The following is a 26958-nucleotide window of genomic DNA, read 5'->3' on the forward strand; positions in this document are numbered from 1 at the left end:
GACAAACATGTCCAACATCTAAGTAGAGAACAATGATATTCAAAATAAAGTTCACATTTAACTTTCAACATTTTGGATGTAATATCTTATGGATGAAAGAGTAAACTTCTCCTAAAATACAACAGTCATGGCAAGTGCTGTATTAAAAAATAAGTATTGGATCCTATTCTTGCTTTCAGTGATCAGTAACTATATCACTAAGCCAGAAAATAAACCAAATAAGACAAGCCTTTACTTATACATAGATTGAATTTCTATCCAATTCTTTTAAAGATTTTATTGTTTATTACTTGTTGAACTGTCCAAAGCAACCCAAGTTTAAAATTTATAAATTTTCAGTGCTTGATGCGGGTAATAGATAAACAAAACATTTGATTCAAACTTTATACATTGTCATACTTTATAGTTCAGTACATGCCTTCTATATAACTACGAGCGGCTACGCCCTTAATAGCCTCTAGGGGCCTTTAAGGTGATGGGAAGGGTATTTTTGTAAGGGTGGAGATACCGTCCCCTGAGATAGTTTAAAACCTTTCATAGACCTATAAGAAGCTTCAGTGTAAAGTGAAATCATTTTGGTACAGTGGTTAACGAGATACTTCGCTACAAACAAGAGAAGCTTACTACTTTATATTATAGGATAACAAGGATAAAAACATCCACACATAATAAATGGGATAATCGTCTGTTGTGGCATTGTTGAAAATGCAGGATACATAAATATATAAGAGATTATATGCTTGCTATATTATCATGCTTTATTGTTTTTGGAATCAACAATCCAAAATGATATTCATAGGCTGTACCCGAATCACTATACGGACAAACATTGTAGTATATCTTCGTATATAATTTCAATTAAATTATGGGGAATAGATTAAGACGGTAACCCCATTTTAAATGCTATAAATCTCAGTATGTTTTGTTAAAAGTTTGCAGAAGTGAAAAGTCTCTATTCAGCCATAACATTATAACATTAAGAGAGGTAATTTATCTTAACTTTATGAACCATACATAAAGTTGTTTCCCTTTCTGCTAGGATTTATATGTAAACCCCTTCTAAAACCCACCAGATAACATTTTTTGTTGGGGGAGGGGGGGGGGGGGGTTGATAAAATTCTTGAAGATAAGTTTACCATAGGAAATAACTTCCGCCTGTTTCATTGCTAATGCACACCTATTAATTTTTGTAATTTTAATTGTAATAAATTTGAAGACCTTTTTTATCTTCTCTTAATTCATGGTTTTAAAAGTTTTGTTACATTTATGTTGACAATTCTATTTGATCTCTATTGGTTCTTATCACCAAAACAGTTTTAGACTTTTACATTCTTTTATTTTTGGCAAGATTAAGTAAATCCTGATTTATGGGAGGCAAAGACTAAATTTACTCCAGCTTAATTGGAGTTCTAGTGTATACAGAAAAAATAGTTTTCTTTCTTAATAAATGTAATTTCTTTGTTTATTGTCGGATTTTATAAAATAAAAGCACTCTCTAACAAAGTGTAAATATCCTAATCACTGATCCTTTGTTTATAAAGAGCAGCTGCAAAATGTCTAAATAAAATGCTGTGGCTGCAGATTGTTGACATACATACAGGCGACTGCGTATTGCCAATAAAATTGACGAGCCCTTGTCAATTGCAAAAAGGACTTGTTCATACATTTTTTAGTATTAAACAGATCTAAAAATGATTGGTTGCTATCTTACTTCAATCGAAATTTTTTTTTATTTTCTTTGAATTTTTCAGTGTATTTCATGAGTTTCAAATATTTTTTTAGATTGCGCCATAATTTGATTCAGTATGAACAAAAAATATTGAAAATTTGCATGATTATGATGTAAAACAACAAAATTTCAGTTTCTTGTAAAAAATGATTTGATAACTGATTTTAATATTTCTTAGAATCATTTTATTTTCCTGTGAAATACTTATAGTTAATCACCCCTTTAGGTTAAACCTTTCAAACATCTTCAATATTTTTAGAATACAATTTTTCACATGAAATTAAGTTAAATGAAAGTGTTTTATGAAAATGTAAGAAATGTTATGCAGTTCAGCTGATATTAGTGCAGTCAAGCATTTATAGCTGCAGCTGTACAGCAAATATGAAAATTTCATCACGATTCAAAATCCCATTAGAACAGCATTTAATGTGGTTTAAAAACTTTTTTATTTTAATTTGAATAATTCTAACTCTATGCGTTATTGCGTATTTTGTTATAAAAACTGTATTTTGAATTCATCCATTTGACAATGAATGTTTGGATTAACACAGAAGGGTTTCACTTACACATTTAGACATTTAGCTTTTAATTAGTTTATGTAATTTTAAAGTTTTGAGAAAAAATTAGATGACAACATTTAATAAGAGTTGCTCAGTATTGGAGAAAAGGATAGGTGTTCAGCGATTTTTAATCATTTAACTCGTTCTGCTATTCGGTTGCAGTAAAAAATTTAGCTAAATCATATTACATTCATAGGCTAATCTAGCAGTATGGGTTTTTCCAAGTCTAACCTTAATATCTATGTAGGGTTAAGGAAACCCTAACGCTTAGGCTAGTCTATAAAATCTTATAGGAACTTGGCCCATCGGAAGGTAATATTAAATTTTAACACCTTAGAAATATGTATGGCGAAATGTTTCATCACTAGAAAATCAATTTTGTCTTCAACTTTTAGGACAGAAGAAAATAATTGTTATAAAGAAAAAAAAAGTTTTCCCAACATTACAACATAATTCGGTTTATGTTAATTGCTGTTAAAGGCAGATTAGTTTTTATCCAGATAAAAAGACCTTCATTTTATTTACCAAAAAAATAAGATTATTAACTAATTTGATTTTTATTTTTTTTCAGAAATAAAAATGGAATTGAAAATGTATGAATTAGCAAAATTGCTAAAATTGTGATAAAAGATTGGATTAGTGAGTGTAGTTTAGAATATAGACAACCTACTTTCCGTAAACTTTGTCTTACACCTCAAGTTTAGCATTTCATTACTGAAATTCTTCATTATATTCTATACATACATTTAAAATATATGTTATACATATATATGATTACACACAGACAAACTTCTTTACAAGTTTCATCACAAGACAGGATTAAACTATAGTTTGAACAACTTGAAAAATAGGAAGATAAACCTTTCTTATATCCTCTTTATATTTATCAAACAAAGTGGACATTTACACAAATATACAGCACACACACATTTATAAAATGATAAAATTTCAAGTATAAAAGAAATATTGAGTGTGTGTGTGTGTGAGTGAAAAACTGTGAAAAGATTGTCCCTGTATCAATATATTATCTGTGTGAAAATATTAGCTGGAGGATGTTGATGTTTTGTGCTGGTGTCCTGTTTACCTGGTTGGGACAATGTGGTGGTCTCACTAATCCTTTACAGGTATAACAACTAAATCTTTATACCAACAAGGATGAACAGTATTATAAGTAGCACAGCCCAGGTTTTTAAAAAATTTATACTCATATTCAAAATTTTGTAATTCTAGAAAAATTTAAAAGCAGAATAAAAGCCAATGTTAGGTAAGTAAGCTGAAAATTTTGAAAATGCAGAATAGTCTAAGCTGCTTCTTTAATTTTATATTGACTTCTTAGTTTAAACAAACTTTATTATGTTAAATTTTTTTTAAAATTTTTACACTACTACATGCATATGAAACTTACAAATAATAAGGTAAAACTATTTTTCAAAAAAAACAGATCATAGCATAATTTTTATAAATTTATTGTTATTTTCTAATATCTAATACCAACGTTTTAGAAACGTCATTTACTCATATTTTTCCATATAGTCAGCTTCTTTATACACCCGGAGAGACGAACATGACATAGTTTATAAGAAGCTGCATTGCTCTGAAAGGTTAGAGTCAACAGGGAAAAAATTGATAGTCAAGTTGGGAAAAGAAAGTTTTACTATTTGTCATCATATAAAAACAGGAGGAGAAGAGAGAAGGTGTCAAAATTTCATATTTTTATGAATTACATTGGGTACTAAAGTTTTGTATCTAATTCATATTAAAATGTAGGTCATGCAAATCCCATTAAACAATCCACAAAGTTATTTTGGTGAGAAAAAACAGTTCAAATCAAAATTTTTCGTCAATTAGAAATTTTAGTTTTTTAAAGAGTAAAAGATGAACATATTAGACAAACCTTTCTTAAGCCCAGAGTTTTATTTAATTTTAAATAATTTTGTTGATAAATTTATATTCATTTTACAAATATAAACTATATATATATTTATATATGAACATTAAACAAAGACTAGTGTGTGCGCAGCAATAACAAAGTAGCAGCTTAGTAAGTTTACCTGTGTACAGAGCAGTATACCTTGTAAATAAAGTACCTGTAAAATTTACCCTCCCTTCATTTACCAGGTATCTAAAGAAATAAGATAAATCCGATAAATCAATGTACATGATGATACACAAAATTACCCCTTCTGTGAATTGAATTTAGTGGTTGAAACTTGGGAACACTCAACTTAATGAAACAATTAATCCAAATTCACTGAAGTTCCCAAAGTTTTTAAGCCAACGAATAAGAAAAAGTCTTTATTATAAAACTTTGGAGACTAGGATAAGAAACAGCCCATTGTCCTCTCTCTCTATGGCATTTACCCTATGTAGCTAATAACGAATTTTTTATAAAATTTTATAAGCCTGTTTCATTCTATATTTTTCTATGGAAAATATGCCAAGCAAATGAAAAGAAAGGGCGTATTTAGGAAATAAAGGGTTATTGTATGTAGCATGCAAAATTATTTAATTAAAGTGACGAAGCTTATATTTAATATTTCAAGAAATTCAAGAATTCAGAATTTAAATATTAAAATTTGAATAATTATAAAACAGTAAATGACCATAGACGTTAGCTTTTTCTCGGATGTAAGATTTGAATATCGGATAAAACGCACCGCATCATAAAGGCTAAAACAGAAAATGACGTTAAAAAAGCTACCTAATATAATGACTCAATGAGTAATACCAATTAGGTCTTAAATATCAAGAGCAGAAATGATGGAATGTATATTTGATGTTTTTTTTATAATGTAAAAAAAAGTCACAAAATTATAAGGTTTCATAAAAACTATACATTTTTTCATGCCATAAACTTTAAATACCTTACTCTATTTATAGACAAGCTGTACTAAAACATTATTTTAAAATCTATTCTTCTAGAGCATTCTATTGGCTGACGAGGGGAACATTAGCGTATCAGCTGGCAGTTCAGTCAACTTTACCTGTAAATTAGATAATGACGTTGCCAAGAACAATATTGTTTGGAGGAGAGGATATGAGGTAAGGTTCCATCACAGCTAAGCTACTCTACAATTAGATACGAGTTTTGTACATTTGTACAGGTCTACATACTTGAATAGATTGGTTATGTTAGTCTTGTCATGCAATTGTGACAAGTTAATAACATAAACGAAATTAATTTTTAAAAATCACGAAACTTATTTGTTGTTTTCAGCTGTCGTTTGGGGGCAACATATAGTAAAATTGACGACCTCTCCATTTGCCCCCCAAAAATTATTTAAGATTTATTCCACTTGTTGGTTATGCCTTATACCTTAATTGTAACGCCCTAGCTAAGAATAATTTTTGTATTAACACTTGGCTTCATTCTTTTGTTATTAATTTTTCTGCAAAAAAATCTTTGCTCCGTTATAGTCCTTATTTCTCATCCTTCTCTTGTAATCAATGCAAATTTTACAGCTTTATACTCGAATACATTTACTTATTATTTTTATCTAAAAGCAATAGATGATTACAAACGTTTTCAAAGTAGTAGGATGTCTGTTTGTCCAAGTAGGATGGTGTCTTTTTGTTCTTATGATTAAAAATTGGTGTATCTTTGTCTTAAGATTTTAAGTTGATGAAGTTTGTCGTTCAAGGAAGTATGGACGTCTATACATGAAGTGGCACATAACTAATTTGATTTTAAGATACAGAAGATCCATCATTAACGATTAATAATTACTTGTAGGTATTAGCAACAAGAAATATATTGATAACAGCTGACTCGCGTATGAGCTTGACGTACACGGATGAGGGGAGTACACTATCACTAACAAATACAACTCCTGCTGACTCAAATGAGTATGTCTGTCAGGTAAATTAATTTTTCTACATGCATAGGCGTACAAACTGGAAAAAAGGGATGGAAGCAAAAAGTTGTAAACTAACATTTTCCAACTTAACCTAAAATAATTTGGGCGGAGTGTAATGCACCCCTCATCGTGGAATACTTTAAAGGGATGAGTAAAATTATTTCTTGGAAGAGATGAGGAGGGGGGCCGTGATTAAGGCTGAAAGTAAAATACCCTAAAGTGACACTTTAAAAAAAGAATCTTACTGAAGTATATAATATTGTATCATGCCTAGTTCTGTCAATGTTAAAGGGATAGAATATACTTATTTTTGTCAATCCATATCTTTATAAACACTAAAGCAAAGTATATATTGTTTGCGAAAAATATATTTAATTTTTTTGGCATATTTTGAAAATGTTGTTTAAATGTTTTGGCATATTTTGAAAATGTTTTTTAAAATTATTCTAAATATAATGTAGGAAATAAACTCTTCCCCCCCTATTCTATAGTGTTTGAGATTCCTAGTTAAAAGTTTATGAAAAGGATGCTAAAAGGATCTTAAGCTGGGGGGAAAGGATAAGCTATCGAGTTTTGATTTACATTTATTTAGATTCAAGCATTATTTTATATTCTATATGATGTTCATTGGTGATTTTTAGTCTTTAAATGATTTTTACAACTTCCTTTAAATATATACCATTTTTTGTTCTTTTTGGATACTTTAATTGAACTAAACCTTTTTTTTAAATTGTAGCATTGAAAGTAATGTTTTACAATTGTAAATAGAGGAGATATGAACATTAGTTTCAAGAAATATTTTTTTTAAAGTTGGAGATTTACATACTTTTATATCTTATTTTTAGACTCTTTTACAAATAATGATGAAAATTTATAATAAGATAAAATTTAGAAAAAGGCATAAACCATCCTTGATTATTAAATTTTAAAAACATGGTATACCTAATTAAGACATGATATTTCCTGAAGTCAAAAGCCTTAAATTTGTTTATTAAGCCTAGAGCCTACTTGAAACTAACTTTGATCTTTTGGATCAGATCCGAAATACGAAGGAAGGTATTCTTTTAGCAATTTAAAGCCTAAAAAACGGCTGACTGCACAGCTTCAGCTTGCATAGACTCGCAAAATCGAAGTTTGTTTCAAGTTAACGTAAGCCGCGCACTTTCTGTCATTTTATGTTTTAATGTCTATTTTTAAAATAATACACATATGATGGTCAGCCGTATTTGGACTTGATCCGATGTTTAGGTAAAATGAGATGTTAGTTATCCTCTGGCTAGATCTCAATACATAATCATTCCTTCTCATTAAAAGCTAATCATGTCAATATTAATTACTATTAGAAATGAAAATGATAAATGTTGCATTATCTCTAAACTTGTATGAGTTTGGGTATAGAGAGGGGCGGGGTGGAGGTAAATGAGGGGGTAGGTGTGTAAACAATTCACTTAATTTGAATGGATTAAGTTTATAGTTGTAGATTCATTTTAAAAAAATTTCTTGATCATGTTATGAACATTGCCTTCCTTGTTTTACGTTCAAGGTAAAGAACTAAGCCTATGGTCTTATAAGGTTTACTTTGGTCTACCACATAATCAAGATTATTTTTGTTTGCCACCGCCCAGCTGTCAGCCTGCCCTCTTGCCCCCCCCCCCCCTTACAGCCTTCCTGCCACCTCCCCTTACCCTCCCACCAGAGAACACAAAACTTTCTCCATAATACAAATTTGATTTTTCTCCTCCTTTGGGAATTGTTTTTATGTTTTAAGTTGAAACTTTCACTAACTCTGGAAAAATATGAATATAGTTGCTGCGAGATTGTTAAAGTACAGCTTTTCTTTATCAAGAGTCTGTCTGTATGTCCGTCAGTATGTAACAGATAGCTCTGCTCGGTAATTTTAGAAAGCTGGATACTATAGATTGACTTCAAAACTCGCATGAGGATTTCTGAAAGACATTACTAGAGAGCTAATAAGTAACATTTTATATCTTTTTTAAATCGTATTTCACACATATTGGAATAGTAATATTGATTGATTCATTGTACAAATGGGTGTCTTTTTGAACGTAGCTTCTCTAAAATTTTGTCTCAAAATAGTTTTACATCAACAAGTGCTGCTACTCTATACGTATTTCCTACTTAATCAGCTTTGCGACCTTCATCTATATGGATGTTGTCATACTTGTTAAATAAAGTTTGTTTGGTGCTGAATATAAAGTGGAATATTCAATATAAACATAATGTTTTTTTTTATTTTCATTAATACTTGACTCAAAATGTCTGTGAAGTTTTAATATTTAGCCCAAGAAACAGAAATAAAATCTGAAAGAATTAGCATCTTCATTGTTGGAACAAAGGTTTTATTACATAATTAGGTGCTGTTTTCTCTGGTTATGACAAGACTGTTGTCATAATTTAAATCCTATAACTACCTCATTGGGGCGGGATTCGTCTTCGATTCCAATTGATCATCTAGAGAATCCAAGGGCATCATCCGCTTGTAAAGGGATGTATTAATCTAAAACCTAATAAAGAAACGTAGGTTAAGTAACAACCCAGAGACAATCAACCCTTTGATTGCACGGCCTTTGTCTGGATGTCCTAACTATGTACGGTAATGAGTTGCGCCTGTATGTGAGCCAATGCATTCACCCTACTCTTATTATTAGTTTCACGTGCCAGACATAACAATAATAGGTACAATTTTTAACGTCTTTAGTATGACGCAGTGGATAATTTTAGTCTTACCATCGACATGTACTAGATGTCAGTAATAATATCCTTATATAATTGTAATATACCATTTGACATAAAACATTAAAATTTATCAACGAAATGCTTAAAAGATTGGGTAGAATAAATTTTGCTTTTGTTTAACCAGTTATATTTACTGAGTTATAAGTTATAAATTTGATATATATTAGTTTAAAGATAATGGTTTTCTCTTCAACTTGTAATTTTTAAAAGTTTATTTTTACTGAATAATTGGTATAAATCCTGATATAAATCGCAATAATTGGCTCTTATCGGGAATATATTACTTTGTTTTAAATTTTTCATTTTATTAGAATAAGCAAAGTTTGGTTAAATTTTGAGGCAATTTTAAGTAACAAATGCTACTCTGTAAGTCCCAATTGTTATTTTAGCCCAATACGAGTTTCACTTTATGAGAGAATATGAAATCTGTTGTAATATCTAAATAATAATATGTGTATCCATTAATAATTATAAAGTTTCTTCGCTTTCTTTTCGTTAAGGACGGGCAGACAGACGATATGATCCTAAATGTAGAAAACTCGGATTTTAGAAAATAAATTTATATTTAGAATGAAAAGTTAGATATTAATATTTGAGAAGGTGTCTACTTGTCAATTAAATTTGCATATTTTCAGGTTTCTCTCATTGGTGAGCTAGTATCAGCCTCATTCTTTTTGGATATTTTAGGTAATTTTGTATATTATAATTTTAACAAAAAAGTGAAATGTGAATGATTGTTCGTAATAGCTCTGTAGTGTTTATCTGTCGCTGACTGAAGCATATTCGGCGTTCGTGTCTAACACAAAAAAATAAAAAGTAATCCCTCCGCAGGGTGTAAGAATATGACACCCCCCCTTTTAAAAAAAAAAAAAAAACTCGCAAGGCACTTTGAAGGGAAAAAATGCATATTTGTTTGTTCACTATTAATAAATTATACCTGTCTGTCGTATAAACAGTTTGTCATTTCATCAAATATAGTTTTATTTCGTAATTACTTACTGGATTCATTATACTTTAAAATAAAAGCTTTTAGTTGGCCATAACGATTTTTTTATAGATTTAAGCTAATCTCGTTGTACTTTTCTTTATGAATTTAAAATCTGATGAATTTAGTGCCTCCGTCGATCGTTTCACTCCCTGGAGATGGTAGAGTCATCATAACTGAGGGTATGAACCTGGACCTGTTGTGCAACACCACCGGTAACCCCCGCCCCAATGTAACATGGAGCAGGGATGGTGCAGTGGTGCGGCCAGGCTCGGCCAAGTGTGGCGAGGGCTGTGTCCGCCTGGAGGGTGTCATGTCCAGTGCTGGTGGCATGTATACATGCAGAGCGGATAATGGAATATCTCCTGCGGCTGTCGCTAGTACACAAGTTGTTGTTCAATGTAAGTTCAAGTTCCTTATACACAAAGAGTGTCCTATAAAGCTTAGGGTCACTCACATTGTCTGTCTCTCTGCTATGCGTTTCATGGTTACATGTTGCGCTTGTTTTTTCTTCACAAATTGCTGCTTATTCTAATCTATCATTAGGTCTGTTAGTTATTCTCGCACATATAATTTTTTTTCTCACATCTGTCAATATCAGCGACTTCATGTATCTTTACAACTTTAAAACTGTGATGACGACTGGTGGACATTTTTTCAACATTATGAGTAACATTGAATATTACTAATAGCAGGGGACTTCACACTAATCAAATAAAATTATAAAATGATGATTTTTTATTTAAAAATTTTAGTGTTTAATAATTGTCGTCAATGAAATGATAATAAATAATTTTCAATAGAGATTTATGTATATTAAATATTTAACAACATTGTTTATAAAGAAATTTTGTAACAAAATAATGAAAATATGAACAATGATAGTTATAAGTAGAGAGATAATTTCAAAATATTTAAAACTAATGGCTACGCCCCTAGAAAGTTAGTAAAGTTAGTGTTCGATCCTTCGCTTTAAAATTAGTTTGACTAATATCCACACGCGTGTACTTTGCCGTGGGGGAGAGGGTAATTTGAGCATTTTGTTAAATTTTACATTATTGCAGGCTATTTTTACTTAGTAGAATCTATTAAAACTAGTTCAAATTAAAATTATGTTCGAATGGACGAACTAGAATAGTTATTTCTTTCATCAAATTATAAACGGCTTTCCGCGGATTTAGAATGTACAATTATAAGATTAAAACCAGTTTTAATCTTATGATTGTACATTTTTATATTCGTAGAAAGCTGGATATAATACGATGCTAGACATAGTTTTTTCGTATAGATGAGAACCGGTTCCTATCCACCGTATTCGAATGAATACGAGAAAATAACTTATTAACAACGCAGCTGCGTTAAAAAAATTATGGACCTGAATCAAAATAGTTTTAAATATCAATAATTGAAAAATTTAGATCCGCCTGTGTTAGGAGTTGAAGAGGAGAGTATCAGCACTGGTATTAATCAAGATTATAAAATTTAGATCCTCCTGTGTTAGGAGTTAAAGAGGATAGTATCAGCACTGGTATTAATCAAGATTATAAAATTTAGATCCGCCTGTGTTAGGAGTTGAAGAGGATAGTATCAGCACTGGTATTAATCAAAAGGTTAATTCTTAATTCAATTTAGATTTTTTTATAATAATCCTTACATAAAAGTAACATGATGTCTATCTGTATCAAATAATCAGACAGACATTATCTGATCCTTCTCCGCTTTACAACGTATCTTCTCATAGGCCCATGGGAAGGGTTATTAGAGAAATCGCCAATAGAATAAAATGAATTCTCCCCCCCCCCCCCACTTCCATTTGTTACTTTTTCTTTTTAAAAGTAAAATTGAAAATGGTACCTGGGTTGAGTAAAATTTTTTCGAAGCTAAAAATCTCGGAAACATGTCCCAATTGATTGTACTTTTCAGGGGAGCTATATGAATGTATTTTGGTGGTTAGGCTATTTTCCTCACCTCCTTCGCCTTTCCCCAGGGGCGAAGTATTTTAGTATTTCTCAGGAAGGTCTTTAGAGGGACAAGGGTTGGTATCTTTGAAGAAAAACTATTTTATCCCAATGTTTCGCATGTCAAAATTAACAGTTTCTCTTAGAATATTGCATTATTTCTTATTTCTTACTAATTCTAGTCAGGTCTAATTTTCTTAAGGCAACCTAGTTGACGTAAATGTTGTAAAACATTTATTTTAAGAATAACATGTAAATACTTTGTCAACAGTGACCACTTCTTATAAAAGCCATGTAGTCGACATAATCCCTATTTATTGCCTTTCGATAGAAAGTTTTTACAGGTATTAAATTAATATTTATCTTAGTTTACCATTGCAGGTAGTTTTGACCTGCATTGTTGACGGCGAGCCTCTGCCCCAGGTGACCTGGCAGTTCCAGGGAGACAGTGCCCTCCCCAGGCACGAGGGGTTCAGGTTCAACTCTGTGGGCAGGATACATACACTCACCATGGCCGAACTCAAGGCCTCACAAATGGGAAATTATACATGTGTCGCTCAAAATTCTTTGGGAACCAAAAAGTAGGAATTTTTTTAAATGTATTTTAAAGTAATTTTGAAAAAAAAATCTTTGAAAATTTGTTTCTTCTATTCATGGCGTTTGACTTTAGTATTAAAAGTAGGAAAAAGCACCAAAATTGAACTAAAATTATTGCCTTAAACAATACAAAAAGTGTATTCAAATGGAAATAAATTTATGATATAATTTTTGTTATAACTTATTTTGAAAGATATCTTATTTTTATTTTGAAAGAATGCTCTTGACATGAATTGAGTTATAATGTTAATTAAACCATTACTATTCAAGACAACACAATTATGTAAACAATAAAATTCTCACTTGTACAATTCTATGCAATTTATTGTTGCATAGTTTTATTTTATTTCTCTATTTTGTTCAGCAAGGGAGCTATCAAATTAATTCATATTCAACTGTAGAAAAATAATTCTATTTCATTGTATTTTTTTCTGTAAATATGAATATAAGTGACAGATATTTTGACCAGTAAATAACAGCATAGAACTTATGTTAAAATAAAACATTAATTATAATCAATAGGATGATTCTATCATGACTAATATAGGATTGTGTATTTGTGTTTTACTTTAGGTCATGTTGGGTTATATTAGGTACAGAGTAGTCCCGCGGGGTTAGGGCATCCTGCTATAAGCCGCAATAATTTAATATAGAGACGTATATTTTTTTTAAGGACCTACATAGAGGTGCATGGACGACCAGGCCCTGTCAATGTGAGATCTGACATGTCTTTATCTACTAGAAGAAAACATACGCTAATATGGACCTTAGTCAGCCATTCTAGAATACTCGAATATAGGCTACTATATAGACTATTACCCCAGGTATGCTAGAAATAGTAGATACTCTAGGTAAAATTCTAGAACACTAGATTATAGGCTACTATATAGACTATTACCCCAGGTATGCTAGAAATACTAGAAATAGTAGATACACTAGGTAATATTCTAGAACACTAGAATATAGATTTCTATATAGACTATTACCCAGGGCATACTATAGATACTAGAAATATTAGATACACTAGGTAAAATTCTAGAACACTAGATTATAGGCTACTATATAGACTATTACCCCAGGTATGCTAGAAATACTAGAAATAGTAGATACACTAGGTAATATTCTAGAACACTAGAATATAGATTTCTATATAGACTATTACCCAGGGCATACTATAGATACTAGAAATATTAGATACACTAGGTAAAATTCTAGAACACTAGATTATAGGCTACTATATAGACTATTACCCCAGGTATGCTAGAAATACTAGAAATAGTAGATTCACTAGGTAATATTCTAGAACACTAGAATATAGGCTTCTATATAGACTATTACCCAGGGCATACTATAGATACTAGAAATATTAGATACACTAGTTAATATTCTAGAATACTAGAAAAATTGCTACTACATAAATAGAATATTACTCCTGGTATACTAGAAATATTAGACTAGGCAATATTCTAGAATATAGTATATAGGCTACTATACTAAAGATACTAGAAATAGTTAATATTCTAGAATACCTGGAATATAAGCTACTATGCATTTGAATAATGCCCCCTATATTTAAGAAAGATTGAATTTATTAAAAATGTTTAAGGAATCGTCAGATCGAAGTATAACAAATGACTGGACGAATGTAATAATTCCAGGACAACAGCAAACATCCTCCACAGTTAAGGTAAACTATTACAAACAAGGATGATTATCTGTCTAAAGGTGCCGGCGTAGAAGTAACCTAAATATTGTGGGATTGACCCAAAATACATAGAGGAATCTTGTGCTTAAGCATTATGTGTTTTTTTATGTTATTTACCAAAGTAATAAGCTAGGAAGAGGGTTTAAGCAAGGTGGGGGGTAAAAATGGATAGAATGAACTTTCCTCATAATAGAAGAAAAGATTCATAAAAAATAAGAAACGGAACTGTCAATGAAAATTTATTTTTATTGATACTTCGTACCAGGAATAACATTTTAATATTCTGCTATTTGAAACCAACATTTTAACCATATATGCAAGGGAAATGTCATAAAATCTATCAGATTCTTGACATGCAAAAATATATCTGAAAATTACATTACTTTTAGTAAATTTTTACTACGTAAAAGAAAAAAGAGGCAATTCTTTGATTAAAGGAATTGATCCCAAAAATTTACATTTTTCTTTAACTAGCTAAATATACGACAAATGTACATCATTAACATAGCCTTCTGTCCATCAGTTTTTAAAACCATACATACCAATATTTATATTGTATTTATGCAAGGATCTAAAGGATAAGACAATGGCTGATAAATTAATGTACATCCCCTATGGTGATACATAAAATTACCCCACTTTAGATTACAAATAGTGGTTAAAACGTTTGGACACTAAACTTAATGAACCAACTAATCAAAATTCAATAGAAGTTTTTAAGCCAAAAAATAACAAAACGTTATTAAAAAAAACCTTTGGGGTCTACTTTAATAAACAGCCCAAGGTCCTCTCCCTTCCTGCATTTTTTACATTATTCTCGATACTTTTTTTTTTAGAAAATGGAATGGACTTTACAGAACCTTCTTCCTGACACCAGATATGAATGTATTGTTCAGGTAGATTTATATATTATTTACGTTTCCTTGGACAAATAATAAAAATTTAAAGACAGTAGTTTTATGCTGGTTTTACCGTTGCATTGGAAAAAAAGATGATTTTATTATTAAAACTTTTCTATAATTAGGGTTGTTCCAACTGTGCGTATCAGATAGCCCTTATTTTGCATGTTGGAATTATCCTAAATATTTCGAACTGCATGATGATTTCTATGACAACTAGGTATGATCGTATGTTCCTTTAAGACTCATTGATTTTTAACTTTTTTGATAACAACTTATTATCCAATTTATTTGATTTTTGAAATCATAATTCCTAGGACAAAAAGGTATTATAAGCGAAGTATCTCTCTATAAGATTATAAAAAGATTTAATTCTGTCTTTTACACTATCCTGTATTTAATACAGGGTGTTTCAATAGAAACGTCTTTTTTGAATTCTTAATTATGCATAGAAAATAAAACAATTATATAAAATGCTTTATATATTTGGAAAACCTATTCTTGGACATTTATGTTTCAAATATTTGAAAGTTATTTTTTCAATAACTTATGCCTCAAAAACCGGTTTTTCCAAAGGCCTTATTTTTGAAGATTTACGGATTTAAGGTTGTGGAAAAAATGTGCACATTTTTAAAATTCAAATTGCGCGGCTTGTTTTAATAGTAGAAAAACGTCATGCATATTGTTAGAATCGTCATAAACTCTAGTTTCTAAAAATAAATGTACTATTATAAAGTGCTATTTGTAGTTTAGGATCTACGTTAAAAAATGTGAGAAATGTTGAAAAGTGTTAAGAAAATTTTAACATTTTACCACGTAGCTCCTTTACTATACATAGCACATGAATGGTTTTTATATGTCCAAAAACTAGAGTTCATGACGATTCTAACGGTGTGCATAACGTTTTTCTACTATTAATACAAGCCGCGCATTAATGTTCTCTTCAATAAGTTCTAATACTCTACAAGTGTGTTTGTTCGTTTGTGGATGCTTTTATGGATGTTGTTATTCTTGTTTAAATATATTTTTTATTTGATCTGCGACTTTTTCAACTAAACAAAGATATAAAAAAAATATATGTTAATAATAATCTGTAAACCTTTAGGCCAGAAATGAGTTTGGTTGGAGTGAAGCAAGTGGCAGGCATAAATTCTCAACTTTAAATCCATCAAAGACAGGTTAAATTACACCCCATATTTTATCTTATGTATGTATATATTGTGTGAATTCATTTCCGCATAGTTTTTCAACTCGCAAACAGCAAAGGGACAAATTAATGAAATTGTCTAATGATGAGAATGTAGTGTGATTGAATATCGGCCCGAAGCGCTGCATAATTAATGACGTTACAATTTGTAACTCTCCTCCTATGTTAGCCACAGGACATTTGTAGTTGAAGCAGAGGAAATGTCTTGGCCTAAAACATTAATTTCATAATATCTTGTGCCTATAAAGATGCATCACAAACTGACCGACCTACTCTAGAGAAACTGCTCAACAACCTGACTTCAGCTTCCAAATTATTAAATTTTATTTCAGGGTCATCAGTTCAACTTCTAGAGAAAAGTTCTTGGACTTCTGAAGCAAATACTAACATTCTATTACATAAAATTTACATCCTTGTCATTGCTTTCAACTATATGCTAACCTATAGAATAACTTTCTGAATAACAAATCATGTAACAATTGTTAAATATTTTCTATGTTTGTTATCAATTTGTGAGAAAAAAATGAATTTTTGTATTTTCTTTTTTTTGTATTCTTGTTTGACCAGGAATTAGGGATATGGAGCCTGGCATTTTAATACTTAAAATTCAACAGATTCAATTCATTGTGGCGATCAAGGATGAAATTTTAAACAAACAGTTGGGGTTATTTGGCACTCCCCCCCCCCCCCCTCAATGCATAATTTTAAATAAAGTGTAAAAAAGGAGGGGTAGTTTTTTCCTATGTGTAACCCTGTGGGGCTTTCCGGAATACAATAAAACCTAACCCAGCCTGAACTAAAGTAATAATGAAACAAACCAAAAACTAAGCTCCCCCCCCCCCTTATTTACTATCTTGATCAGAATAAGGAGGGAGGGGTTTTCGGTGCTCAACAAGCCACTTTGAATGAAAATACCAAGATTATCTTACAAATAAAATGTAAAGTTTTATTCCCTCTATATTCCTGTGTTGAACTGAAAAGAACAAAATACGCAGAAAATTTCTTTTTAGAGAAATATTTGATATTTATTAGAGAAGAATAATTTTTTTTAAAAATTTATTGTTATCAGTTACTTATCCTAATGCTTTTTTAATGATAGAAAGATTAAATTCAGAAGTATCTTTACTTAAAACCAGAGGCGTGCACAAGGGTTGTGCATCCAACCCCTTGGAAAAATCAAGGAGGATCAATACACCCCTACGGCAAAATTAAGGGGTGTGGATACACCCTCTAGGTTTTCACCCCCTACAACCCCCTTGACAAGGGTCTATATACAATTATACAGCCAAGGGGGTGTCAAGGTGAAAATGTTACCCCTTCCCTTTAAATTGAACCCCCAAGCAAAACAAAGTGCAAGCCATTGCTTTTAACAAATAAATTTACATTAATCGTAGTTCCTTATTTTTTTTTAAATTTTACAAAAGAAATCTTTCTTTTAGCTACATTTTTATTTAGAATAAACCTTTGTTAGTTATTTTAATGATTATATTTTTTGTTTTTATAAATTCTATGTAAAATTACTAGGTGATCAAAATAAAATTACATATTTATACATTTTGTTTCATTATTAAAAGACAAAGTTTTTCTTCAATTAGGGCCAGTCTGTCCGTAGTAACTAATAGCTGTGATTCTTAATTAATCAAAGCGATTCTTCATCCTTGAAGGTATTTAACAACATTTATTTTACGTCATGTAGTTGTCCTAATATTATTATCTTTGAAGTAGTGATTCTTAGCACGATTTTGGTAATATTTGATAAGCGAATCATAACTCTAGTCAAGTGTAAAAACGTCAGTAAGTCAACATGAAACATCTCGGAGAATTCCAAAAAATGTTTCTTTGATAGTAGAAGTGTAGTTTTTATGTTTTTCACTGTTCGTAAGTATATAAAAATTTTAACTTTGCTATTATAGATGTTTTCGTATTAATTTACGTCTGTCTGCTAAATAAATGGTTTGTTCAAATGTCTGACAAGGAGGTAAAGTGTTCGAATCTTAGTTTTAAAATTTTATGGTTGACAACATATGCAAGAATAAGAAAGACAAAGGTCGTGCAATTAAAGTGTTGGTTTTGCAGCATTCGATGAATGTTTCCACAGAACCTACCAGGATGGTCGACCAGACTCAAAGTTATCATGAACAGAAATCAATAAAGGCATGAATTTATAGCAATAAAAACTTTTTAATACTGGGGCTACTCAATAATTGACTTTGTCTCTCCGTTCGTCAGTCCGTATCGCTCCCGGGGAAGTGTGATTTTCTCGGTTGCTATTGAAAAAATACAGCTGAATTTATAAGTGAAGATTTCTATGACATAATTGCATCTAGTCTTTATAACCGTGTGTTTAAACTGTAAGTTTTTGCATATTCTTTCTCTTACTTTTCTTTGTCATGATACCTGAACATCTGCTCTCTAACTCACTTTGTACATTTGTCCATTCCATGATATTTTGTGCTTCTCTACATATGTATGTTGTCATCTTTGTTAGATAATTATTATCTTTTGATAAAATAATTCTGGTTAAAAAATACAAATTGGTTTTACGAACTTACAAATTGAAAATCCTATACTTCTATTCTTATACCATCCATCCCATTATTTTAAGAATAAGTGCTTTCTAGAATAAGATAAATCCAAATTTTCTTGAAATCAATATAAATTCCACTAGTGTTTTTCTTACAAAGATATTTGACTTTACAAGTATTCAATTCCACCAAAATACATAACTTATTTTTCTTATTTCTTTGGTTTCTAACAATTCTTTTTGCAAAATATAAAAAATAAGTATATGTTATTGTTTAACAAATATAATTACCAATAAGATGATCATGTTATGTCGGGAGCGTGAACGGCGGACACGAAGGACGTATTCAGTTTATAACTTATATATTTGGGGAAGGAACAGATACAATGTTAAAAATAGAATTACAGAGAATAATCTTAGCTACACAAAACATAAACAAGTAAAATCATATCTCAGAGGAGCACAGCTGCTCTAATAGTCAGTCTGTCCCGCTACAATCACATTTAATCAGGGCTCGGCAAGTAAGCCTCATTGTAAAGGATCTTGTTAACCCTTACAGATCGGGGAGGGGGGGGGGGGCTCCCCTCTAGTTTTTTCAATCTCATTTTTTATGTAGGTAAGATGGAGAGCTGTGACTGCATGACTTTTTAAGTTTAGTAATTATACGTTTGACCGCTCCCTGACCGACTTTATGACCGATTTTTGTCCGGCTTTTACTACAGACATATATCATGAATATCGTGGCTTCTATTACAGCTAGAGACCTATAATTTTTTTTGGTAAATCCTTGAGCAACAATAAACAGATAAAAATATTAATTGGCGCCGCCAACCGCCGTTTTACCGCCGTAACCGCCGAAAATAACGGTTTCCGTTATTTCCCGTTTTTCGGCGATGATCAGAAAAAGTAATTTTTTTGTTATGCAAAATAAAAGATCGTCCTAAAATTTGGTCATCCTAGCTGCAAAATTGGCCGCTCTACAGCTATTTCAAAATCTAGCGGCTGGCCGCTAAAAAGCGGCTAAGGAGCGTTCTGACCGCTATGACTAGAAAAAGTAATTTTCTCTAAAAATACACATGAACCACAAGAAAAAAAATTTACGTCTTTATCTGTAACAGGATCTGTAAGGGTTAATACAGGGTGTTTATTTTTAATAGGTTAAAAATATTGCTTAATATAACCCACTTGCCATTGGCAGAAATTAATAATCTACATTTTAATTTCTTCATTGGGTTAGGGCAATTTGTATAAGAAAAAAATACTTGGCGATTTTCAACAAATTATGCCTCAAAAACCGGTTTTTCCAAAGTACCTATTTTTGGAAGATTTTTGGATAGACCAATTCAAAGAGTGTGTGAAAATGCGTTAAATTTTAAAAATAAAAAAAAAATCAAATTGCCCGGCTTGTGTTAATAGTAGAAAAATGTTCCGCATAGCGTTCAAATTGTCATAAACTCTAGTTTTTGGAAATATATGTATCATATTCATGCAATTTGTAGTATAGAAGATACGTTGGAAAATGTGAGAAAGGTTGAAAGGTTAACACAAGCCGCACAATTTGAATTTTAAAAATATACGCATTTTTGCACACCCTTTAAATTGGTCATGTTCCAAAAATCTTCCAAACATAGGTACTTTAGAAAAACCGGTTTTTAAGGCATATTTTGTTGAAAATCGCCAAATATTTGTTCTTATACAAATTGCCCCAACCAAATGAAAAAATTAAGATATAGATTATTAATTTCTATCAATGGCAAGTGGGTTGTATTAAGCAATACTTTTAACCTATTAAAAAAACACCCTGTATAAAATCTTTTCTATAATTAGGGTCAGTGTTCCCGTATACGTCCGTTCGTACGTAACTGTTAGCACGATAATTTAAGCATGTAAGAATTGAACTATCGATTTCAAACTTTCCATGGTGATACTTATAATTTTAAAAGCGTAGCAACCTAATCATTGATACTAGAAAGTCCGTACGTCCATTTAAAACATGCTTGCTTTTTTATAACAATAGTATTGTTATCCTATTCAGATGATTTCAGAAACAATGATAATATTGTCCGAATAAAATTAAGCGAAACACATCTATTATGAAGTCCTAGAAATGTAATTATCCAGTATTTACAAAATTTAGTTTATATAATGTTCTGTTATAACACTACAAGTTTTAATGTTCGTTTGTTCTTCTGTCTGATTTTAGGGAAACGCTTTTATTGATATTTTCATCCTTTCAAATACAAAGAGCAGAAATTAATCTTGTTTTTTCCCTCAAACTTGAAGGAATAAAAATGTAAATGCGCGACGTTTTGTTTTTAATATACCAAGTTCTTGATTTTCAATGCCCATAAATTTCCCCGGCTGGAATTTTAAAGTTTTTCTTCAATGCCTAATCCTTAAAATATGTTCATATTTCTCCCATGCAAAGCAACGACGATTTTTTATAATGTTATTAAACACATTATTCAGCTAATAAGCTAAATTTAAGCACGCCTATTTGTAATTGCTAAATCCAAAACCTTGAAATAATTTATGCAGTATAGGAAAAGTTTTTGAAATCATTTTGAACTTATGTATTTCCATAGCATTTCAAAGTATGTAGATGTCTCACTGTCTGTTTGTATTTCACGTCAGCAAAGGTATTGAAAACGGCTAGAGTGATCGATCCATAATTTTCATGAAAGTATTACATTGGTTAAGAGGCGAAATACTACAACCTCCCCTGAAAATATGTATACCCTCCGAAAATAAATTCCTTCCCCATAATTTTTTTTTCTCACAAAAACTTAATTTACGAAAGGGTTACTACTACTCACAATGACCCCCTGTGGGGAAAAACCCTAGTGGTTAAATTTAACAAATCTAGTTACCAAAAAATAGGATTTTCATTTTTAAGTACTGGCCTTGGGTGCCGTTGGCCAGTTAGTTTTGTTAAAGTTTTGTTGAGTGGAAAACTTTATTGAATACAATGGTAAATAATATCCATAGGGGAGGAAGAAGGAAGTATGTGTGAAGTGAAGATACAACAAATAAAATATTACGGTATGGCTCCTAAACCGATAATTATCCTTTGGTTTAAAACCGGTTATCAGCTATACATAAAAATCATGAATCGTATCGTATTGTAGAAATATTAAATACAATACTGGAATTAATTTTCTAACTTTTCATTTTACTATCCGCGGAAACACTTTGCAATAGATAACTATTCCAATGTATATCTTGAAAAAATGTTTGTATGGATCATAATATACTTTCTCATGTAGTTTTTAATTCTGAAGGTAAGAAGTGAAAGATTTTTGTATGGAAGTGTCTTAGTGTTCTTTTTTATGAGTTTAAGCTTGTCATGATACTGATCATAGCTGGATGTCTGTAATTTCTCTGTATGTATGCCCGATAAGGTCTTCTAAAAAGCTGGATTTTCCTAAAATTTTTAGGAAAGCTTCAAGTGGTCAGGGTTCTTATTCTATTAAAGTGGCGGGAGGACAACATATTATACACAAAAATTTGTAGGGTGTGGGAGGGAGGGGTGTGGTAGGGTTGTGGGTCATTTATTAATAAATGCAAGTAAATTTGAGTGAAAAAATGTCTTCAAAACATAAATCAAAATTGAAAATATTTAAAACGCGTTTTTTATGATCTTTTAAGTTTGGTAATGTTTTTATTCACACTTGTTTTATTTTATATGCAAATTCATGCACAGAGCTATTTATATACAACATACAGTTTAGACAATGTCACAAAGGAAAACCTTGGTTTTTCAAAAGCGCGACCACTCTATAATCAGGGCTTGTCCACAGTCCGTACGTCTGTAAACCCGTCCGTACGTTCGTAAAAGTATTTTAATCATCTGTGTGATTTTTTTTTTATCTATTAAAGTATGTTTGAACTTTTTACAATGTGCTTTTATACTTTCTTCTTTCAATCTTGGCACTGCAGTTCATCTATCTCTCTATTTATCATCTATATCTAATAAATAAAACTAAGGTTTTAATGTTAGGTTAAGTTTTTATCTAATTTGTGATTGGCTTTACAAAATATGTTTTATGTGATATTCAAATTTAAAATTTGATGGAGAGTAACTCTGAGAGAAAGATTGGATAGGGACAATTATCTGCACATTTAATCAGGTCAACCAAATTTATGCAGACTGTAATATCAGCAGCTGACAATTAATTTGTAAATAAGCTGTCAATTGCTATTCACATTTTTAACGCTGTTTTTTAAGTTGCACTGAAAGGCTTTTAGAAGGTGCCTATTTTCAGAAGTAAAGCCAAATGAAATGAGAACTAAAAGGACTCGTACGCAATACCGTTAAAATTCTTTTATAACCTTTTCTACTATTAACGAAAGCGCGCAATTTGAATTTTAAAAATTACCCATTTCTTTTTGCACACCCTATTATCTAATATTTAATGATTTACTCGCAAGTCAAGTTTCAAGTCATATGGGACATTTTACCACGTAGCTACTTAACTATAAGTAGCACAGGAATCGTTTTTATATTTCCAAAAACTAGCATTCATAGCATTTCTAGTATTTTTTTTAGTATAACACAAGCCGCGCAATTTGAATTTCAAAAAGGTCCGCATTTGTTTGCACACTCTTTACATTAACAGTTGTAATAAGGAATTTTAATTTAATACCCCTTAACCAGGTACCTTGAGGAGTTATTTTAAGAATGTTTTTCCCAGTGTTTGTGAGAGTCTTCTTTAAAGAATTTACAAACTAGTATACACATATTTACACAACACATAAGAAAATTTTATGTTTTTAAATGTTTTGTTCCAAGTTCAGAATTCAGGGCATTATACACTAATAAATGTTTTTAACTATTCATTTTTTTAGTAGCAAAGTGATTCGTATGTGTGTTCGTTGAAATTTGATTTTCTCGACTGCTTTTCATGATGGACAGCTGAAATTTTTGAAAAAAAGATTCCTTTTCCAATGGACAATTTACAATTTTCTTGGTCCTTTGGTTCCATACACTTTTTAAAAAAAAAGGGTTTCGTATTTTTAAAAGCGAAGCTTTTCTATAATTAGGGTCGGTCCGTCCGTCCGTCTGTAACGGATAGCTCTTTTCGTTAATTTAGGCATGTTAGAATTGTCCTATCGATTTCAAATTTTGCATGGTGATTCCTTTAGTAGCTAGGTACGATTTAGAAAGCGTAGCAACTCTATAATCATTACCAAAATGTCCGTATGTCCAATTTAAACATGTTGTTTTTTTTACTTTTTTAACAACAAATTTTTTTTATGTTATCTAATAATCCGATTGATCTGATTTTTGGTTTACTGATTCCTGGGACAACAAAGTATGATGTTATAAGCGAAGAAACTCTATAATCAAGTCCTAAATATGTAAGTATGTCCATAAACATTATCCTGTATAAAGCAGTTTTTTAACAAATTCACTTACAATTTTGCTTCGACTCTTATACTAATATATTCTGATTATTCAGTTCTGACACTATATAAGTGTTCATGTCCGTTTGTCCTACCGTTTTAGTGCTTCGCTTTTATGGATGTTGTCATCCTTGTTTCCTTATGATTCATCGCATATTATCTTTCTTTGTTTTTCTTTTTTATGACAATTGAACGTCTACTCTATAACTAACTTTCTCTGTTTGTCCATGATTGTTTGTGGGGAATTTTTACTCACAATTGATGGTATTAAATGGCAAATAATAATAACAAATACATAAAATTCACAATTTAGAGTTGCTGTGAGCTACCTTTTTTGTAAAAGGAAAAAGTATTTTTTGTCAATTGAGATTTTTGAAAAATCTTGCTTTATTTAGATTCTTAGGTTTACATGGGCTGATTGGATACTTTTTTCTAAACAAAATCCTTATCATTTTTTTTATTTTTTATATTTTTTTTATTTTTAAATAAAATGTATGTTCTCAGTAGTAACCCTGCCTGGCTCAATATGAGAAAATAGAAATAATATGAAGACAAACTACACACCAAACTAATTTTGCATTTCTACCCTAATGCTGTTAGGAGCGAGATACTATGTTTTAAGACTGTTCCTATTTTCCAGCAGGACTTCAAAAATCCAGCTTATTTGGTTCTGAGTAAGAAAAATGTGTCAAACCGTATTACAGACAAAAAATACAAAATTTATAAATTTAAATATTTGTTGCAGCCGGATCGATTGGCAACTGCTTTATTATCTAGTTTGTCAAAGCCGCCAAACTAGGTATTCATCCGCAGCTTGTCACCCAATCTTGTAATTCAACCATAGGATTATTTATATCTGCAATTAAGACTATTGCTTTCTTAAATGGGGGCTGGTACAAATTCATTTTTAATCCCAATTCTAAGAGAAAATTAAAATGGTTACCTATTGGTTGATGTTTTGTAAGAGAAATGGTTTCGCGGTCCCTACTGTAATATCCATTTATATAGAAAACTAATAGAACTGCAAACACAATGATTAAAGATTTCAACTTTCATACAGATAAGGAAAGAAATTGATTTAGAATTATTAAATGGAATTGCATTCAAATATAAACAGCTGATTAATTACTTTTAGGACAGTTGATAAAAATGTGGGGCCAGACTTTTACACACAAGGTCACATGTCGATAACATTACAAATGTTGCAGAAAACTAACCCTATGAACGCACGACCTATATCTGGTAGTCTTAACTGTTCACGGTAATGACAATGGCCAAGTCATTCCCCCAGCATACTCTTATTATTAATTTTGTGCATCTCATATAGCAGCAGTAGGAGGTATAATTCTTGTTATATTAACTTAAATTGAAAGCTTTAAATTTTACTTACCATTGAAAATTAAAAGATTGGAAATGAAATGGTAGGAAAAGTCTTTTATTTGGTTTCACTTTGTTGACATTGAAAATCAGGTACAGGTGGGATAGGAAACCTCAAGATAAACTATTTTGCCATCAATTTATGCATAAACATAAATAAAATAAAAAAAAAGTTCAAAAATGCAGAATTGTTATTTTTTTAAATGTTGTTTGAGACAAACCAAATCTATCATACCTTTTTCCTCGACTAAAGAAAATTTGAATTTTATAAAATCCTAGCACAACAAGATACACTTAAATAAAAAACTTATAATTTTTTAATTATAAACGCCACTAACCACTAAGGGCAAAACAATATAAAGATTATTAATATTGTATTTTAAAAGGAATTAAGAGTTGAGATGGTTTTAAACATTGGTGTTGTAGAATAGTATGCTAATACAGCCTAAAAAAATAACCATAAAAAATCGAACATTTACCGGTTCAGTCGTTTAAGAGATTTCAATGAGCAATTGGAGAAAGAGATTTTATCCTATAAGTTATGAAATACATAGTGCATCGGATTTTCCAAGGATTTCGAAAGTATTACTGGATCCATACGAGTATGAAGTTTACAATAGATGAACTAAAATTCAGTGACCTCAAATTCAAGGCAAATAAGATTTCTAAATTTAGGTCTGGTTATACGATTTAGTAAGGTTAATGTAAAAATTTATACAATGAAGCAAAATAATAATAGAAATTTAATTGTGTTGAAGAATTTGTGTATTTTTTGCTAAAGCCAATCTTATTGGTCTGTCCTTTAATTAATAGTCTGACCGATGGTCTGTAATGCTCATGTTTTACTTCATATTTATGTTTACTTCATTTTTATGTTTTGTGTTGTGGTTTGGGTAGAGACTCGAACCTAAACAAGCAAAAATATACAGCAAAGAAAAATCAGTTGTATTTTTGTTGAACCACAGTAAATGGGTTACTGTAAACAGTATATTATCATTTTATTGTCACTGCAGCGTTTAATCCAATCAAACTGATAAGGATATTGGATTCCACTCAGACACAATAAATGCGCCACTAGACTCTAGGGGCTTTGTAAATTCTTATAAATTCGTCTTTATAAACCTGTGGTCATGGTATAATTAAAATAATGATATTATTTATAGTTAAAATGTTACTTAATCTAATACATATATTTAGGGATCTTCAAGGATATGACAATGAATGTAAAATTTAATTTAATCTCAAATGATATTAATCAAAATAGATAGATAAAAATTTATCTTTGAAAGGTTTGGACACTGATAGTTTGAACTAACAGAATAAGATTTAATAACAGTACCAAAAGTTTGAAAGCCAACGAATGTCTAATTGTGTTGTACAAAAATATATTTAAAAAA

The 26958-nt window shown here is 30.7% G+C and overlaps 3 protein-coding genes across 3 annotated transcripts in view; all 3 read left to right on the forward strand.

Moving 5' to 3' along the window:
• Positions 1 to 26958, forward strand: part of LOC145316710 (4-hydroxy-2-oxoglutarate aldolase, mitochondrial-like) — a 97930-nt gene that overhangs the window by 30213 nt on the left and 40759 nt on the right. The gene's annotated exons all lie outside the window — the stretch shown is intronic.
• Positions 1 to 26958, forward strand: part of LOC145316722 (guanine nucleotide-binding protein subunit gamma-1-like) — a 116387-nt gene that overhangs the window by 8010 nt on the left and 81419 nt on the right. The gene's annotated exons all lie outside the window — the stretch shown is intronic.
• On the forward strand, positions 2859 to 17000 carry LOC145316690 (opioid-binding protein/cell adhesion molecule homolog). Its single transcript, XM_080157386.1, has 12 exons — positions 2859 to 3413; positions 5212 to 5331; positions 6023 to 6148; positions 9539 to 9590; positions 10017 to 10289; positions 11443 to 11498; positions 12228 to 12427; positions 13117 to 13267; positions 14050 to 14130; positions 14985 to 15044; positions 16153 to 16225; positions 16587 to 17000. The coding sequence occupies exons 1-12, from the start codon at positions 3342 to 3344 to the stop codon at positions 16712 to 16714; spliced, it is 1392 nt and encodes a 463-aa protein (XP_080013512.1). The 5' UTR covers positions 2859 to 3341; the 3' UTR covers positions 16715 to 17000.

Source organism: Acartia tonsa, chromosome 4 (genome assembly GCF_053477335.1).
Source record: "Acartia tonsa isolate MP-2025a chromosome 4, ASM5347733v1, whole genome shotgun sequence".
Lineage (NCBI taxonomy): Eukaryota > Metazoa > Arthropoda > Copepoda > Calanoida > Acartiidae > Acartia > Acartia tonsa.